This window comes from Rhinopithecus bieti, unplaced genomic scaffold, assembly GCF_001698545.2.
Source record: "Rhinopithecus bieti isolate Rb0 unplaced genomic scaffold, ASM169854v2 scaffold_21201, whole genome shotgun sequence".
Taxonomy (NCBI): Eukaryota; Metazoa; Chordata; class Mammalia; order Primates; family Cercopithecidae; genus Rhinopithecus; species Rhinopithecus bieti.
This window is the reverse complement of record NW_016810610.1, coordinates 65,072-85,541: the sequence shown is the minus strand read 5'-3', so window position 1 is coordinate 85,541 and position 20,470 is coordinate 65,072. Positions and strand designations below refer to the sequence as shown.

General features: G+C 34.6%; 1 protein-coding gene across 1 annotated transcript in view; it reads left to right on the top strand.

The window, feature by feature from the left end:
- Positions 1-20,470, top strand: part of LOC108542443 (attractin-like protein 1) — a gene marked incomplete at its 3' end in the record, with an annotated part of 118,504 nt that overhangs the window by 62,440 nt on the left and 35,594 nt on the right. Inside the window, exons 5-6 of the mRNA XM_017892460.1 lie at positions 4,993-5,125; positions 9,394-9,575. Coding sequence (XP_017747949.1) covers positions 4,993-5,125; positions 9,394-9,575 — 315 coding nt within the window. The remainder of the gene's footprint in view (positions 1-4,992; positions 5,126-9,393; positions 9,576-20,470) is intronic.

Sequence of the window (20,470 nt, the reverse complement as noted above, 5' to 3'; positions counted from 1 at the left end):
CACATTCATCAGGGATATTGGTCTAAAATTCTCTTTTTTTGTTGTGTCTCTGCCAGGCTTTGGTATCAGGATGATGTTGGCCTCATAAAATGAGTTAGGGAGGATTCCCTCTTTTTCTATTGATTGGAATAATTTCAGAAGGAATGGTACCAGCTCCTCCTTGTACCTCTGGTGGAATTCGGCTGTGAATCCATCTGGTCCTGGACATTTTTTTTTGGTTGGTAGGCTATTAATTATTGCCTCAATTTCAGAGCCTGTTATTGGTCTATTCAGGGATTCAACTTCTTCCTGGTTTAGTCTTGGGAGGGTGTATTTGTCCAGGAATTTATCCATGTCTTCTAGGTTTTCTAGTTTATTTGCGTAGAGGTGTTTATAGTATTCTCTGATGGTAGTTTGTATTTCTGTGGGGTCAGTGGTGATATCCCCTTTATCATTTTTTTATTGCGTCTATTTGATTCTTCTCTCTTTTCTTCTTTATTAGTCTTGCTAGTGGTCTATTAGTTTTGTTGATCTTTTCAAAAAATCTGCTCCTGGATTCATTGATTTTTTGAAGAGTTTTTTATGTCTCTCTCTCCTTCAGTTCTACTCTGATCTTAGTTTTTTCTTAATGAAGAGCAGTAGGGTTATTTGGATGGAGACTCTGCTACCATTGTTATTCTAAAGGTTCACATAAAACTATTATTCTTTTTCTTATTCCAACATGTTTAGCCATTCTCATGTCATTTTTATAGGTTATTTATCTGATAATTCATGTAAATTTAATTATTTTAATTAGCTATCAAATGTTTAGAACTATACTGTAATGATTATGTAGGATAATGCTAATATTTATATACTATATGAAAGCAAAATTATGAATCAGAAAAAATAACAATAAGAAAGTTTGTTTCTAATGAAAATGGAGTGGTTGAAAAAGTCATAAAGTGATTTGAAATTTACAAAATGTATCTTCTGTAATGTTTTAGGATGAATAAAGATAAAATTATATCTGGGTACTTTTATCTGTTAGTTTGTAGTAAATGTAATATGCTCTAATAGAAATTAACACCTTTGGAATGGAGGTGATGGCAATGTATTTTATGAAGGAAGTGGCTTATAAATAAATAGTTGGTGAATGACATTTAAAGTCTCTAAGTGGTTAAAAATTGCTTCAATAAGTTTTATCTATGGGATAGGTATAACTTAATTTTAACTCTGAACTTTATTGAGTGAAAACAAATATTTAGCTCCCTTACATGAGAAGGCCTCAGGTGTTTATACCTATAGTCAAAACAAAACAAAAGATTGAGGTGGGGCTCAATGTTTAGCATCAAATACTTTGGATTTTTTTTTCTTATAAAGTAGAGCCACAGAAAAGTTGAGCCAAAATTTTAATGTCTAATTTTCATGAGGTAGGTTTTATTATAGGTATTGATAATATGTAAATTATCTCAACCTGGGTATATGTAAGGAACCACCATCAAAGTTTCTATATTGTCTATTTTTTTTCTTTCTTGGAAATTAACTTTTAATCTCTCAATGCCAGGATTAGTTGAAATATGATTATGTTATGGAGATTTGGAAATAAAATAAAACTTTTGCAGATTCTTTGAAGCCTCAATGAAGGAAATGTGACAGATATATACAGAAGAAATCTCGATTAACCAAAACCATTTAGTGTCTGTGGAAGTAAAATTAGTTTGAGTTATTGTGACAGTCGTTTATCTTTTTATATTGTATTGGATTTTGATAAAGCATCTCTTTACCTTTTACTACTTTTAATTTCTGCCTCATTCCCAAGGGTCTGTGTGATACTTTTATTAAGATGAGAACCATTTCATGTCGTCATTAATGGAAATGACTTTGTGCATGATTTTATTTTTTGAATTGGAAGACTGTTTTTGAATTCACTGGAAAAAGTTTTCATTAGATGGTGCCTGTTTCACATTATGTAATTTACACACTTTATTTTTTAATAAACATTCATTCCAATTCCAAGAACAATAATTTAACCTGTTAAAAGAAAAACTTAAGACAAAATAAATTTAGCAGAGCTTATTTGAACAAAGACTGATTCATGAATTAAGCAGCACTTTGAATGAAGAGCTTCAGATACCTCCAGCTATCAATGTGGGCAGGAAGTATTTTTAGACAGAAAAAGGAAGTGACATTTAGGAACATCTTGATTGGCTACAGCTCACCATTTGCCCTATTTGGGCATGGTGAGATGAGGCATTTGCCTTGTATGGAAATAGTCTAATCAGTTGGCAGCATGTGTTTGGCTGAAGCTCAGCTGCTGTGATTAGCTGAGACTAAGCTATCTGTTATAAGAATACACTCGTAAATTAGGCTGCAGTTTGTTTACATACTAAATCAGGCCAAATTTAATTTAATCTCCCCTTTTGGTCAACTGTCATTTTTGAGAAATTGACCACAAACCTTAGGCACTAATACTACTTTCTGTCACCATCATAATGGACTTGTTTGGTCTGAATATGGAATTCACAATTACCAATGTCAGGTCAGTTGGATGATTTTTTATATTCTTTTTGTGTTTTTATTATTTTAACTATAGTGAGACCATCTGATGTATAACAGATGGCTGCATATGAACATTTAAGACTTGAGAGGGGCCAGGCACGGTGGCTCACGCCTGTAATCCCAGCACTTTGGGAGGCCGAGGTGGGCGGATCACAAGGTCAGGAGATCGAGACCATCTTGGCTAACATGGTGAAACTCCATCTCTACTAAAAATACAAAAAATTAGTTGGGCATGGTGGTGGGCACCTGTAGTCCCATCTGCTTGGGAGGCTGAGGCAGGAGAATGGTGTGAACCTGGGAGACGGAGCTTGTAGTGAGCTGAGATAGCGTCACTTCACTTGAGCCTGGGCGACAGAGCGAGTCTCTGTCTCAAAAAAAAAAAAAAATAAAGATAAAAGAAATAATTGAGAGGATATGGCATACTAATGAGACTATTTATAATGACTATCAGGAGGGTAATATTAAGAGACTGAAGTATACTTCTTAATAGGTGCTCCCATGAATCAAACTGGTCAAAATCAAATATATCAACAACAAGCCAGAAGAGGGATCTGCTTGTTTTAATCAATCATCTTGTTTGTTGATTTCTTAAAACTGAATTTCTATCATGTCATACATAATTTTCCAAGGGCAATAGGAGGTGTTATCTATTGCACACACTCTTCTCTCATCAGTCAACAGATAGGCCAAAGCAATCATGTTATCTAAAACAACTTTAGCAGGAGAATTTAAAGATGTTTGATGGGCAACTGTAGCCCATTTCTGCTATAGTAGCTAATGTTTGAGACAGATTTCTAATTGTAGTCTCATTTACATTTATGCCAAGCCAGGGAAGGAGCATTCTACCAAAAGATGCCCATTTATGGATACTTAGACTTGCTGGCAAACTCCTCTTTATTCTTTAGTGTAAATTAAGAGGTGTAGACCAATGTTCAATTTCCAGTTGGCTATTGGAAATAATCCTGACAATTCTAACAGTATTACTGTTAAAATCCCTAATCGACATTTCCCACTTATTGAGACATGGAGTTGCTCACATATATGGTTGGTTGTTAAATCCTGTACAGATAAAAATATACTCTGGAGAGCACTAGTAATATTTCTCCAAGGCTCCATTATGAAATCATTGCATGGTTGAAGGATCTTGACAATTAAAGGGATTAGGGTGATAAATTTCTTGACAAACTGTTGAGTTATCTTTCTTTTGGTTATCCTATTAAATTTCTGGGATAATGTAACTGCAAATCCCTCATTATAGGTTTTGATTACTCTTAGATTTTAACAAAGAACCTAATGTGCGAATCTGAAAGTCTAACCCGATACAAAGGACCAGATATTGCTCTTAGAACATCAGAGAAATTTATTAGAAGGTGAAGCAGAGACTCTCTAAGATCATTTAAGGATTTAGATTTAACATAACATATCCAACATTCAGTTACTTTCCCTGCAAAAGCTATTGATTATGAAATCATAATAAGCATGTTATCTTCCTGGGTATACATAAAAAATAAAAACAGAGAAAAGAGGAAAAGGACTATAGTTTCATGGTGACTAAGGAAAGAAGTCTTGATCTGTCATCTTGGGAAAGCTGTTCATGTCTAGGATGTCATTTGTTTCTGAGGAGAAATGTCCCTGGTCAATTTTGCCTTGAAGTTTCCAGTGGGTGTACTGTCCCAAGGCTGGATGGGTTCTCTTAAATTGAGAAATGTGGATCCAAGGCTCAGGCTCAAGGCCCTGAAGTTTTGCTGCAGAGAAGAACTTAGTGTAGTCCCTTGCAGCTGAGTTCAAGGGCAATCTTCCTCTGGTGTTTCTTTTGAAAAGAGCCAATCTCCAGGGTGTAGACCATGAAAGGTCTGGTTGTCATCAGTTTGTGGGGGCTTCTTCTATCTGGTGAAAATATACTTTGACAAAATACATTAAAGCCTTGCAATTTCAAGTCATGTCAGAGTTTGTAGAAGCGGGAGATACATGAGTTCTATTATTAGGGGCATAGGCCTTCCAGTAACCATTTTATAAGGGATCAATCTATGTTTTCCAGTGGGAGTGGATATGATTGCCATTTTAATTTGTAACACCTTTGAACAAGGCAGTGTAGTTAGCTTTGCCTATTGCCATTGTGTTTATAATACTTTATTTGACTATTTTGCAGTTTGTCCATTGAAACATATGCCTCTATTGCTATGATTGGCTGAGACTCAACTATCTGTTACGAGAATATGCTCGTAAGTTAGGGTACAGTTTGTTTGCATCCTAAATTAGATTGTAGTTCACTACTTATAGAGGCAGCTTTAGGCCAAATTTAATTTAATTTAATAAACTAATGAAATAAATAAGAGAGAGCCTGATTCAGTTGAATTGTATTTGGAGTTAGAAATGTTTATTTTAAAGTTCACCAGAGGATTTAAATATACACTGAAGTTTAAGAATCATTGCTGTACAAAGGTGAAAATAACATGCTTTTAAATTTTCTAGTCTGTGAAGAACTACACCAAGTGTCATGTGAGAAATGAGCAGATTTGTAACAAACTTACCAGCTGTAAAAGCTGTTCACTAAACTTGAATTGCCAGTGGGATCAGAGACAGCAAGAATGCCAGGCTTTACCAGGTAAAGATTTCAAAATTTAGTGAATGAGTTTATGGTATACAGATAAATACTGACATAGAAAAGTACGTTTAGTAAGGACACTACATTTTCTAAAATTAAAGTCATAACAAATATCAACCTATAATATTATAGTACTAATAGCACTGTTTCTCCAAGAAAAGTTTTTTGATTGCATATTTGCTTCCAATTATTTTAAGGTGTTCATATGTTTACTATACTGTTGAATTGATGAGATACCTTTTCATTGAAAAAAAATCTTAAAAATGTAGATAATAATAAGCACTCAGACTTTATATTCAGATTTAACAAATATTAACATTTTGTCATATTTTATTTAAGTACCCTTCTATTTTCAAATCAGGGCATTATTTTCAATACATAATCATTATATCATATAACATTATAATAAAATATTTAAGCGAAATAATTAATATTAACATGTATATTTATTTGATATATTAATATCTTTCTCCTCTCTGTATCTCAGGGTTTTAAAAAATATATATAATAATATCGTTACAAAGAAATACATAATATATTACTTATATGTATATATAACCAATTATTATTAAGAATATATCTAATAATTTCAATTAGAATATATGTTTAGTAAGTTTAATAAATTTAACCAATAAAGTTTAATACATTATTCATATTTATAACATATATATAACTATAAATTTTATATAACTTATTATGCTTTATATAATTTATAACTTTTATAAATAATAAATACATTTCTTATAATAAATATTATCTGCTTTTATGAGAATCCAAATTTTATAAACTACAGCAAAGCTCATTTTTAAAAGTAATTTCATTTTTTCACAGTTAACATTGCTAGTGGATGCTAAGTACTCTTCCTTTGAAATATAAAAGATAAAATGAGAAAATTGAAAGTTAATACAGGCATTTAACCAGTTCTGCTTCTTATACAGATAAACTGAGATCCATGCTGGTTAAGTGATATGCTCAAAATTATGTGGCTGGTAAATGACACAGTTGTAGCTATTAACTAGGTGTTTTCTTTCTATTTAGTATTTTGCCTCTCTTAATCCCAGGTTTTTTTTTTTAAAGAAAAGTTTCTGAGCCTATGTAATTCTAAAACATATTGGAAAATTCCATCACAGAATTTGTCTAAAAGAGAATCTTTCTTACAAGTTCATGTAATAAAATCAAAATTATTTTGTCTTTAAAAATACCATCGAGGCCAGGTGCGGTGGCTCACACTTGTAACTCTGGCACTTTGGGAGGCTGAGGTGAGTGGATCACTTGAGGTCAGGAGTTCAAGACCAGCTTGGCCATCATGGTGAAACCCTGTCTCTACTAAAATACAAAATTAGCTGGGTGTGGTGGTGGGCACCTGTAATTCCAGCTACTCAGGAGGCTGAGGGAGGAGAATCACTTGAATCCAGGAGGTGGAGGTTGCAGTGAGCAGAGATCACACCACTGCGCCCCAACCTGGGTGACAGAGTGAGACTGTCTCAAAAACAAGCAAACAAACACACCATTGAGGCATTGGAATGTCATTCATACTTTGAATTTTGTTTACATACTGGCCTTTAAAGCTTTTAAACAGTGTGATGTGCGTGTGTGCTCATTTTGAGAAAGATAGTATTAGTAATGCAGTAGGCAGGATTTAAGAAGCAACAGTGAGATGATGCTAAGAAGTTGAAAGTGGTGTTGATCTCTAAGAATTAAACTATAAAATGAAAATGTAGATCAATGAAAATATTTACAAAGTTTACTTAAAATGACAAGGTTAGTCTTGGACCAAAACAAGATTTGAATGAAGGAATGTATATATTTAAAGGAATATTACTTTGATTAGAATGGAAATTAGTTGCCAGTGGAAGTTTGGAAAAATGACGGTGAAGTTACTTTTGGTAGTACTCATCTATTCATTCCCTAGGAAAAAAATGTTGCTTTGTTATAAAGGCTGCACTTGACCAGGCTATTATTCTGGAGATACAATGAAATATATTATACACAAATTCCCTTTTCTTAATTCATATTTACTAAGCAGCCAACTGGCTATATATCGTTTGATTTCCATTCAGCTTATCTCAAGGAAGTGAATGCTCTAAATAGAGGGCCCAGTCTGTAGAGCAGTTGTACAATTCCATGACAATTGACAATTGGTGTATTGCATTTTTTTACGTTGATCTCATATGAGCTTGGCAATTTGAATTTATCTCACTAAACTCATTATAAATTAATTGCCTTCCTTTAAACCCCACTGCTAAGTTGATGCTCAATACTACAAAAGCCTGAAGTATAAAAATATTTGGTTTGGTAATATAATTTAGTTTAGCCACAAAGGCCCATGCATTTGTTTTATTTGAATGATTTGTCAATTAACTATTTTGTTCTCACTAAAAAATAAGTGAGGAGACAGGCAATAATAATCTAAATTCTTCCAGTAAAGTGAGAAAAAAACATAATTTAAGAAAACTTTTGCATTGTAAGGAGAACTTTTTTGGTATTTTGGATTTAAAATGACTGGAATAATTGAAACACATATAGCCTCAAACTGAAAACCAGGAAATGGTACACAGTCTTATTAAATGATAATTATAGTTTATTGTGGGATTACTATGTTCCAGCTGCTGTGAGTTATTCATGGTACCCAATTTAATCCTTAGAGCAGCAACCATGAATGAACAGGAGTCCCCTACATGGTTTTGAGTGGGTCCATTTGGTGAAGACTAGTAGTACTGAGACATTATTTGCTTTTAAAATTCTCCATTTGTTATGGGTTTACCGTGGAGTTTTATAAAGGCTATCTGATGTATGCTATTCCTATGGAATGAATGTAGAAGAAGGTATGAGAATATAACTGTCAAATGCCAAATATTAAAGACATTTACAAAAATATAAAACAATAAAAATAAAATATGCTATTAAGTTGTAATGTTCCCCTTCAACATTTTGTTCTGAACTATTTCAAATATTGAAAAACAGAAATAATTGTGTAGAGTACACTGAATGCCTACATTCTGGATTCTACAATTAACATATTGCTCTATTTGTGTTATCCCTGATCTCTCTGCCTCTCCATCCTCTTCATTCATTAATCCTTCTTTATTTTTTGATGCTGAGGTCTAATTTGAATTGTCAGCTACTTTCCCTCATGAAGAGAATTTGAGGATACATTTCCGTTGGGCCTATTTGTATACCATAGGGAGCAAGACATCTCAGCAGCAGGAAGAGTGAATTTATAGTGGGGTTTAAAATTATTATTTTAAATAAGTACATGTATTTGTTAAAGTTACCATTTTAAATTTTAAAACCATTTTTCATTTTAAAACTCTCCAAATCAGTAGATATAGCATGCATAAAGAAAAGTTCTGTGGGACCCTCAATAATTTTTAAGACTTAAAGACCAAAAATTTGAAAACAGCTGCTTTAAAACAATTTTATAAGAGTTGCAGCAATATATCCAAGGTCCTTCACACAGGGCTAGAGGTGCGAATACATTTCATGTGATATAGAAACTAAAATGTAGTCTAACTTTATAGATCAGTATATTAATGAAACACTATTGTTAATTAGTGCACGCTAAAGTTTAGCCTTATTAATGTATTTATTATATAAACCTGTGTTTTAGAAAACAGTGTTTCAAGTTCAATTTGGATTCTATAGATAAACCACTATTACTGAATAATATGTTTCATCTTTAGAAAGACATGAATAATTGCATAAAAATAAACATTAGTAAGGAAAGAGCATAGCTCCTTTACTAATCGTAAGTGAAATGAGACTTCTCTACCTATACTTATGAAAGAATCAGAGAACCCAACTTATATCACAACGATATACCTGAGCTATGGAAATTAGATTTAGAGGTCAATTAACTTCACTTATAGGAGAATCTTTGAAACTGCTTTTGGTATAAGCTTGTTGTTTTTATATTAAAGTAATCTTGTCTTATGTAAACTAGACCTTGGGACATAAATATAGTAGTGATTTTACTTATTGAAATACCATATGCCAATATACCAGATGTTACAGAGAAAACCTAGCAGTCAACACATTTAACAGATGTCATAGAGCCATGATTTATCTCATATTTAAGATTTAAAGAAAAAATTGGGATGTTCTGCTTTCATTTTCTACCAAACTATTATAAAAAATTTATTTGAAATATTATATTGAGATATTTAATATGTTTTATTTCACAAATAATTTAAACAAATACAGAAATAATTGAAAAATACATTTGCTTTTTGGTAATCTAAAACTGAGACATATTTTTTTTTTACTAGCTCATCTTTGTGGAGAAGGATGGAGTCATATTGGGGATGCTTGTCTTAGAATCAATGCCAGTAGAGAAAACTATGACAATGCAAAACTTTATTGCTATAATCTTAGTGGAAATCTTGCTTCATTAACAACCTCAAAAGAAGTAGAATTTGTTCTGGATGAAATACAGAAGTATACACAACAGGTAACATTTCTACTTTTTTACATTATGGAAATATGCTATGATAATCTCATAATTATTTGAAATGATTTTTTTGTTTTTAATACATTATTTTGCTAATTTTGGAAATAAAAGTAAAATTGATTTCTCAAGTGAATTGACAGAAGACTTATTTTGTATAAGTAATAAGGTAATAATGTTTTATAAATTATCACTTTTTGCAGAGCAAACCACTGTATTACCTTACCAAAGTCATCTTATATGAATAAATACACTTAAAGAGTATATATAATTTAAGAACTATAACTCCACTTGGTATAATGTGGCAGAAAGAATTTTTGCTTGAAAACTTTTCAGAGCAATTATAGTCGATCCTCTATCTATGAGTTCCTCATTCATGGAGTCAGCCAACTGCAAATGAAAAATATTTTTAAAATGTATGGTTGTGTCTGTACTGGACATGTACAGACTTTTTTTTCTTGCCATTAGTCCCTAAACAATACAGCATAACAGCTATTCAATAATATTTAAGTTGTATTCAGTAAAAATCTAGAGATGATTTAAAGTATATAGGAGGATATGGATAGGTTACTTGGAATACTATGCCATTTTATATCACATAAGGGACGTGATATTTATGGATGTTAGAATTCACAGGGGACCTGGAACTAATCCTCCATGGATAGAGAGAGATGACTGTGTTACCAATTACTTGCTATATAGAAACAAGTAATGCTTGCTTGGTATAGCTTACTTTAAATAAGCATTGTAGATAGCATATCAAAATGGTGGAGAGCATAAAATCTGGACATATGCTTATTTCTACAACTTAGTAGCAAGTGTACTTCAAGATGGGAATTCAAGATGAAATATGGATGGGGACACAGCCAAACCATATAATCTCCCTTTCTGTAGGTTGTCTTTTCACTGTGTTGATTGTTTCCTTTGCTGTGCAGAAGCTTTTTATTTTTATATAATCCCATTTGTTTATTCTTGCTTTTGTTTCCTGTGCTTTTGAAGTCTTGTTCATAAAATCTTTTCATAAACCCATTCCTGGAGATTTTCCTATGTTTTCTTCTAGTAGTTTTATTGCTTTGGGCCTTACATTTAGTTCTTCGATCCCCCTTTTTTTTTTTGTATAGGGTAAGAGGTGGGGGTCTAGTTTAATTCTAATGCATATAGAGATCCAGTTTTTCTAACACCATTTATTGAAGAGATTGTCTTTTCCCCTATGCATGTTCTTGGTGTAATTGCCAAAAATCAGCTGGCTGCAGCTATGTGAATTATTTATGGCTTCTCTATTCTCTTCCATTGGTGTATGTGTTTGTTTTTATACCAGTACCATGCTGTTTTGTTTACTACAACTTTGTAGTGTATTTTGAAGCCTGGTAGTTTGATAACTCTAGCTTTGTTCATTTTGCTCAGGGTTGCTTTGGCTATTAGGGCTCTTTTTTGTTCCATACAATTTTAGGATTGCTTTTCCTATTTCTGTGAACAATGTCATTGGTATTTTATAGGTAGTGCATTGAGTCTGTAGATTGCTTTGAGTAGCATGGTTGTTTTAACAATATTAAGTCTTCTGATCTATTTGCATGGAATCCATTTGTTTAGATCCTCTTCAATTTCTTTTTTTTTTTCTTTTTCTTTTTTTGAGATGGAGTCTTACTCTGTAGCCCAGGCTGGAGTACAGTGGCACCATCTCAGCTCACTGCAAGCTCCGCCTCCTGGGTTCACGCCATTCTCTTGCCTCAGCCTCCCGACTAGCTGGGACTACAGGTGCCTGCCACCACGCCTGGCTAATTTTTTGTTTGTGTGTTTTTAGTGGAGACGGGGTTTCACTGTGTTAGCCAGGATGGTCTTGATCTCCTGACCTCCTGATCCGCCCGTCTCGGCCTCCTAAAGTGCTGGGATTACAGGCGTGAGCCACAGTGCCCGGCCTCAATTTCTTTAATCAGTGTTTTGTAATTTTTTTTTTTTTTTTTGTAGAGGTCTTTTACCTCCTTGGTTAAATTAATTCTAAGTATTTTAATTTTTTATAGTATTGTAAATGGTGTTACCTTCTTGATTTATTTTACACATAGTTTGTTGTTTGTGTATAGAAGTGCTACTGATTTTTGTGTGTTGATTTTGTATCCTGAAACTTTGCTGAATTACTTTATTAGTAGTACTAAGGGTTTTCTGGTAGAGTTGAAGTGGTGTCATTCCTCTATGGTAATACCTTAGGCTCTTTGCCTCACACCAAGGAAATCAAGGACGGGGACACACAAGGAGTGAAATTAAGAGCAAAGGTTGCCAGGCATGGTGGCTCATGCCTGTAATCCCAGCACTTTGGCAGGCTGAAGCGGGTGGATCACCTGAGATCAGGAGTTTGAGACCAGCCTGACTAACAAGGTGAAACGCCATCTCTACTAAAAATAGAAAAAATTAGCTGGGCCTGGTGGCGGGCGCCTGTAATGCCAGCCACTCCAGAGGCTGAGTAGGAGAATTGCTTGAATCTGGGAGGCGGAGGTTGCAGTGAGCCAAGGTCGTGCCACTGTACCCCAGCCTGGGGGACAAGAGTGAAACTGCAAACCCCCAGCCAAAAAAGAGCAGAGGTTTAATAGGTGAAGGAAAGAGAAAACCTTTCTCTCCTGCAGAGAGAGAGGGGCTCCGGAATGGGTCTTCTGGTTCTGTGGTGAAATGCATGGGGTTTTATAGACAAGCTTAAGGAGGTGGTGTCTGATTTACATAGAGCCCAAAAGATTGATCTGACCAGATGTGTCATTTACATAGTGAGTGAAGAAGCTGGCTGCCCTACCCTAATCTTTTATTATGCAGATGGGTTCTCTACTGGGCCTGTTGCCTGTTCCTTTACTGTACACATGGTTGACAAAGAAAAGGGAAGATGGAGTCTCCATGATGAACATGCCTGGCCCCCAGGTAACCTTTACAAACTATTGGCACAGCTGCCGGCATTCACGTGTGTAAGCGTCCAGCTTTCTTATCTGTGTCTGCAGCTCAATTTCATAGGCTGCTCTTTGTTAGAAAAATAATGATTTTGGAGCTGCTTTTTGTTAAAAGGGAAGGCTTGCTGAGGAGTCTTTTACTCTCACTATCTGCCTAAATAATTTCTTTCTGGCTCTTGTATAAGAGTCTTAAAGTTTTTCTCTGTATAAGATCACACCATCTACAAACAGGTACACTTTGACTTCTTCTGTTTCAATTTGAATGTCTTCTATTTCTTCTGTTGCCTAACTGCCCTGGCCATGAACTTACAGTGCTATGCTAAATAATTGTGGTGAGAATGGACATCCTTGTCTTGTTCCAATTCTTAGAAGAAAGGCTTTTAGCTTTTCCTGTTCAGTATGATGTTAGCTGTGGGTTTGTCCTATATGGCCTTTATTATTTTCAGGTACATTCCTTCCTAAATAAAGGTATTTATTTATTTATTTCCTTCCTAAATTAGGTAATTCCTATGTAAATACCTAATTTAAGTTTTTATCTTGATGAGATGTTGAATTCTGTTGAATGCTTTTGCTGCATCTATTGAGATGATCATATGGTTTTTGTCCTTCTATTGATGTGATATTTGATGTTCATTAATTTGTGTAGGTTGAATCATCCTTGTAGCTCTTGGATAAATCCTTCTGGGTCATGGTGTGTTTTGTTCTGATATTGTTGGATTCATTTTGCTATTTTGCTAATATTTTGTTGAGCATTGTTGCATATGTTCATTAGAGATTTTGGCCTCTAGGTTTTTTTTTTTTTTTTTTTTTTTTTTTTAATATCCTTGTCTGGTTTTGGTATCAGTGTTATGCTGACCTCATAGAATGAGTTAAGAAAATCCCCTCTCCTTCAGTTCTTTGAAATAATTTGAGAAGAATTGGTTTTAATTGCTTTTGAAAGGTTTGGTAGAATTCAGCAGTGACGCCATCTGGTCCTGGACTTTTCTTTATTGTGAGACTTTTCATCATTCATTCAAAATCATGAATTTTGTTGGTATTTTCAAGTTTTCTGTTGCTTTTTGGTTCAATTTCCAGGTTGCATGTGTCCAGAAATTTATTCATTTCCTGTAAGTTTTCAATTTCTTGAAATATAGTTGTTTATAGTGATCTCTAATGACCCTTTGTGTTTCTGTGTTATTTTAATGTCTCCTTTTTCACTTCTGATTTTATTTATTTGGGTCTTCTCTCTTTCTTTATTATTTAGTCTAGCAAATGGTTTGTCAGTTTTCTTTATTTTTTGAACAAGACCGACATTTTCTGTCATTGATCTTCTGTATTATTTTAGTCCTGATTTCATTTCAATAAAGATCATGATTGCTGTGATCTTTATTTTATTCCTTCTTCTAATTTTGGATTTGTTTTTTTTCTTACTTTGCTAATTCTTTGTGATGCAACATTAGGGTGTTTATTTGAAATTGTTCTTTTTTTGATGTATATATTTATTACTATAAACTTCCCTCTTAGTACTGCTTTTGCTATATTCTATAGGCTTTGGTATGTTGTCTTTCTATTTTCAGCTGTCTCAAGTAATTTTTAAATTTCATTCTTAATTTCTTTCTTCACCCAGTGTTAATTGAGGGCTATGTTGTTTAATTTTCGTTTATTCATATTGTTTTGAATGTTCCTCTTTTTATTAAAGTCTATTTTTATTCCATTGTGGTCATATAAGATACTTGGTATGATTTTGATTTTTAAAAATTTGTTGATATTTGTTTTGTGTTCTACTATATGTGGTCATTCCTGGAGAATGTTCCACGTGCTGTTGAAAAGTATGTGTATTCTGCAGTACAATGTTCTGTAAATGTCTGTTAGGTCCATTTGGTTTATGTTGCAGTTTAAATCTGATGTTTCTTTGTTGATTTTCTATCTAGATCATCTGTCCAGTACTGAGAGCATGGTGTTGAAGTATCCAAGTATTATTGTTTTGGGGCATATTTCTCTTTTTATATCTAATAGTATTTTCCTTACATATCTAAGTGCTCCAGCATTGGGTGCATGTATATTTACAATTTATTGTCTCTTACTGAATTAATCCCTTTCTTATTGTATAATATGTTTCTTTATCTCTTTTACAGCTTTTGACTTAAAGTCTGCTTTGTCTGATATAAGTGTAGCTACTCCTGCTCACTTTTGCTTTCTGTTTGCATGGAATGTCTTTTCTCATCCCTTCACTTTTAGTCTATGTATGTCTTTACAGGTGAGATAAGTTTCTTGTAGGCAGCATATTGTTAGTTATTTTTTAAAAAAATACCTTCAGACAGTCTATATCTTTTAAGTAAGGGAATTTATTTACTTTCGAGGTTATTATTGGAAGGTGAGAAATATTCCTGTTGATTTGTTGGTTGTTTTCTGATTTTGTACATCTTTTCTTCCTTTTATATCTTTTCTATTCTTTGTTCCTTTCTTCTTCTCTTATTGTTTATTTTTGTAATTACATGCCTTTCTGTAGTGATACAGTTTTATTTCTTTCTCTTTCTCCTTAGTGTATTGGCTCTACCAGTGAGTTTTATAATTTTGTATGTGTTCATGATGATGGTTATCATCTTTTCAGTTCTAGATGTTAGGCTCCTTTGAGCATTTATTGTAAGGCTAGTCTATTGGTGATGAATTTCATTAGATTTTGTCTGTGAAAGATATTATTTCTCCTTAATTTCTGGAATAGCTTTGCTGGGTATAATATTTGTGGTTGACAGTTTTATTTTTCTTCTCAATAGTTTGAATATATCTTTCCATTCATCTTGGCCTTTATGGTTTCTGCTAAGAAATTCACTATTGCTGTAGTGTGGATTTTCCTTTATCTGACTTTATGCTTTTCTCTTGCTGCTTTTAGAATTCTTTCTTTGTGTTTGATTTTTGATGATTTCAGGATTGTGTGCATTGGAGAGGACCTGTATAGCCTGAATCTATTTGTTGTTCTTTAAGCTTCCTCCCCCTGGATGTCAATTTCCTTCTGAAGACTTAGGAAGTTTTCAAGTGATTTATTAAATATTTCTAGACACCTGTTTCCTTCTGTTTTCTTTTTGTAGTGCCTATAATACAGATAGGTTTTCACTAAATGGTTTCTTATAAATGTTGTAGGCCTTCTTCACTCCATATTGTATTTTATTTTTGTTGCTTATGTTATTTGCTTTTAAGTTCAGTAATTCTTCTAGCTGGGCATGGTGGTGTGAACCTGTAGTCCCAGCTACTTGGGACGCTGAGGTAGGAGGACCGCTTGTAAGCTCAGGAGATCGAGGCTAGCCTAGGCAACATAGCAAGAACCCATCTCTGTTAAAAAAGAAAAAAGAGTGATTCTTTTTTTCTGCTTAGTCAAGTCTGTGGTTGAAGCTCTCTGTTGCATTTTAAAAATTTTATTCATTGAATTCTTCAGATCTGGGATTTATTTTGTTCTTTTTTTCCTGATATCTCTGTTGTTGAATTTTTCATTCAAATTATGAATTGTTTTCCTTATTTTGTTGAATTGTCTATTTGTATTCTCCTATATCTTACTGAAGTTCCTTCAGATTATTTTGAATTTTCTTTCTGATATTTCATATGTTTACTTATGTTGGGTTCTATTTCTGGAGAAATATTGTTTTCCTTTGGAGATATTATTATTATTATTATTTTTTTGCTTTTTCTTGTTTGATATATTCCTACATTTTATGTAGGAATTCCTACATAAAATTCTTCCAATTTTATGGAGTAGGTTTTGTATGGAAAGAGTTATTAGTATGAATGGGTCTTGGCGTATTAGTTCAATGGGGTGTATTGGTATTGCTTCTAGGTAGATGCAGTAGTGTAATCTCCATGTAGTTTCTTTAGCTAGAATCCACACTAGTGACATACTAGTGACATTTTCAAGTGTCTTAGTAGCCTTAGCAAAGACAGTTTGTAGCAGTGGTGGTGTGGCTCTGTTGGAGAGTGTCCTCACCTAGCTGTTTCTCAGGTCATGGGCATGTGAGTACCCACAGTGGGTAGGGCAACTTGCATTTTGGCTTGCTGGGGTTGAGGCCACAGGACTCTCACTCTGGGAGCATAGGCATGCAGTCACTTGGCTGACCTGGGGGCTGGCCTGCCAGGAACAACCTATGAGATTGTTTTTCAAGCTTAAGATGTGAGTGTATAGCTGCTCGATTGGCCTGGAAACATGTTTTCTAGGGATGGCCTTTGGGCCTGTTTTTCAGGCCCAGGAGACAGGTTCAAGGCTGCTTGGCTGTCCTGGGGGCTTGCTTGCCAGGAACAACCCACAGGGCTATCTCTTAATCCCAGGGTGTAGGTGCATTGCTGCTCGGCTGGCTTGGGGGAATATCTGCTGGGAATGCCTCATGGGGGTGTCTCAGGCCCAGGATATGCTTGTATGGCTTCCTGGCTAGCCTGTGGGTGTGCCTGCCAGGGGTGGCCTGTAGGGCTGTTTCTCAGGTGCTGGATGTGGACTTATGGCTGCTTGTATTGCATGGAGGCATGCCCAACAGTGGCAGCCTCTGGAACTGTTTCTAGGCCCTGATCGCTAGTGCAGGGCTGTTAGGCAGGCCAAGGACCTGCCTCGAGAGGTTGCAGTGTGGCTGTTTCTCAGGCCCTGAGTGCAGGCATGTAGCTGCTCCTCTAGCCTAGGGGCGTATTAGCTGCCCAGAGGCTCAAGGGCCTCTCCTGCTTGTGGGAGGGCATGCAATGGTTTGGCTGGCTCCGCTGGCTCGGCTGGCTCAAGGACCACATTGTCCTGTGTGGGACTGCCAGACCATTCCTTTGGCTCAGAAGTGCAGTGGTGGGGATTGATTTCCCTGCTGTGTAGGACCAGAGTCACAGCCAATCCTGGACCTAGGCTTCATTCAGCTGGGGTTGTGGCATTCAGCCACTTGTGTGGGCTTGGTGGAATGAAAATGAACTGCAGTACTGGAGAGGTGCAGAGGCTACTGGACACTTGAGCAAGGTACACTCCAGAGGTGGCTCTGGTCTCAAGATGGCACCATGCTGCAGCATCTTGGCTCACAGGGCTTGAGTAGGGAATGAGAAGTGCACACCTTGTATTCTTAATTGAGGGCAGTGCAGCTGAGGGAATTCCTGGCAGCTCTCCAAACTGGGCTCAGAGCTTGTAAGGACTGTGGGATTCTTCTGTAGTAAGGATTGTAGGTGTTTATGGTAGCAATGGGAGCTAGTGGGGATCATCTGCTTACCTATTCCCTATAACAGGAAGTCACTGCTGATCCTGAACAGATCCAATCCAGGTGGAGAAGACAGGACAAAGGCTGGGTGCCTCCATACCACCTTTCTGGACTTGCATTCACTGCAGGTGAATCTCTACTCCCCCACTGCACTCCAGCACTCTCCCTTCGACACTCCAGTCAAAGCGTAGCTCTTTATTCATTGTCTCAATCCTCTCTTGTGGAAGGGACGAGCACCAGGTGTCTCTAGTCAGACAAGATGCTGACATCACTCCTGAAATTTTCGTATGGACACTCAATCCACTGTTACTGCCAACCCTAATTTTTGTGATGAAATGTATTAATATTAACATGTATATTTCTCACGAGTATCAATAATGGATAATCTAATTTCTATCCCCAGTTTCTGTCTATACAGCCAAAGCCCTCTTCCCCATGAATAAAACTGATTAGTTTTATCCTTTGACTTTTAAATATTCAAATATTTTGAAGTAGATATTGCAATACAGTACTTCTTGGCCTTATACGATTTTTTTTTTTTTTATGTCTGGCATTAATAGGGTAAAGAAAAGCTATACTAATCATATTTATATGAACAGTTGATTCAGAAAACTACTTTTCTGTGAACTGTAACTATTTTTCTGTGAAGGATAGACCAGTAGTTATTCATTTAGTATACATTTTTTGAGCACTTTCAGTGTACTTGGCAATCTACTGCTTTCTGAGATTACAGAGATCAAAAGACAATTGCTGTTCTCAAAGAGCTTGGTGGAGAGAGAAACAAACACAATTATACTGAAATGTGATAATTGCAATGATAGATGCACATAAGGTGATATATGAAGATAAAGGGTAGGCATCTAACCAGTAATGTGGACCTAAGAATAATTTCCTAGAGGAGTGCCCTAGCTATGTCTTAGAGGATTTGGAGTTGGCCAGCACATGAAAATATTGGTAAAGAGTCCAGAGAAATGCCTATGTCTTTTCTCTCAACTTGTCTTGAGAGTTACCAGCTTCATGGCTAGAGGATAAGATATATGAGGTAGCATGTAGGAGAGACTTATCAGTTTTATAATATTTTTGAAGAATGTGACAAGGTGTATTTGTAAAGTTTTACTTTAGCATATGGGACAAACAACATAAGTTAAAATCTGTCTATATTCTTGTGATGCCAATTTATTTCTCTTACTACAAAAAATAAGGGGCTATTACCAATGAACATGTGAAAATTAGTTCTCACTACCTACCACTTATGCAGAGCTTATTATTGGCAGATTCAAATTTCCTGATATTTAGAAAGTACTTTTTTCTTGCTTAAGACATATTATTTTTAGTTCTTACAATATAACCTTGAAATGTACTTTTTTGAGATTGCATATTTCAAGATTCTTATGTTAGTGTTCATTTTTTCTTGCCTATTATTATGAATAATAATGATTGAACTAATAATTATTTTGAATGTGTGATGAACTTAGACTTGATAAGTTCATCACGCATTCAAAAGTTCCATTTGCTAAGGAATGTGATGCTAACTAGCATGCCCTGTAAATGAAGAATGTTTTGCTTTATCAGAAAGCTGAGCTTTAGCAAGATTTCAAAGGTAGAGACTTCTGCAAGGTGACATTCAATTATGCATATCTTTATATAAAATGAATTCTGAGTCATTGTGGTTATATAAACTTAAGACAACCCTTCTTTGGCAAATAAAGATCGACAAATTCATTCACTTTATAGAGATATCTTGGGTCAAATGATCATTTACTTATCGGAAATGGCTAATGAAATGTTACAGTGATTTATGGTGTGCTGCAGGAAATTTTCATGATATAGTTATTTATCTTACATAAGATAATTAACTGCCTATCCAGTTCATTTACTGAGTAATAGTTACTTTAAATGTTTTATCAGCAGCTTCATTTTTCTGTTTTCCTCCTCTTCCTCTCAGATTTTTATCATGATGAGTTAGGGAGTAATATTTCATTTTAAATGACTTGTCTTGACTATAGATAGTTCAGGGATATAGGCACAATTGCTGTCATGTGAAACACAGTTGTTAATCTGAAATATCTATGTTGAATTGACTCCTGCTATTATCAAGAGCTGTAAGAATGTTTTAGCTTTTTGCTTATCAAAATATTTTTCAGAATAATATATGAAATATATGCTGATCACAATGTGAAGCAGCATGTGTATTTTTATAATTAGAAACATTATTTATTAAGTAACATCTTTGTTTCAGGCACTGTGCTGATGATGGAAGATAGCAATCTTTATTCTAATGAATTTTGTTTAGGAAAATTTATTGATTACCTACTATGTGTACAGTACTTGGGCAATATGAGATTTATTGTCATTACAAGAATTTATAAGATATTTAAATTTTATTCAAGAAACATTCGTCGAGTGTTTACTATGTGAACTTTATTGTATTTGTACACTGCACACATTTCTAGGTGTATGGCTATCTTTTAAGATCTCTAGGACCATATGCACATCATAATTAGAATATATACTGGATACAAATATCTTATTTCCGTGTTGCTAATGTACAAGGTGGAGAAACATTTTTCTCTGTCCTGGTACTCTATAATGTTAAAAAAAAAAAAAGAACGATGGGGAGTTTTGAAATCATTTCACATTGTAATATAATATTGGTAGCTTAGTATTTTGGAAAATATGTATATATATATTAAAACAGAGGTGTTTATAATCTAAAAAAATTTGTAAAGATTTGTAATTCGGATCATGAATATAATAATAACATTTTATTATATTATAAATATACATAATATAA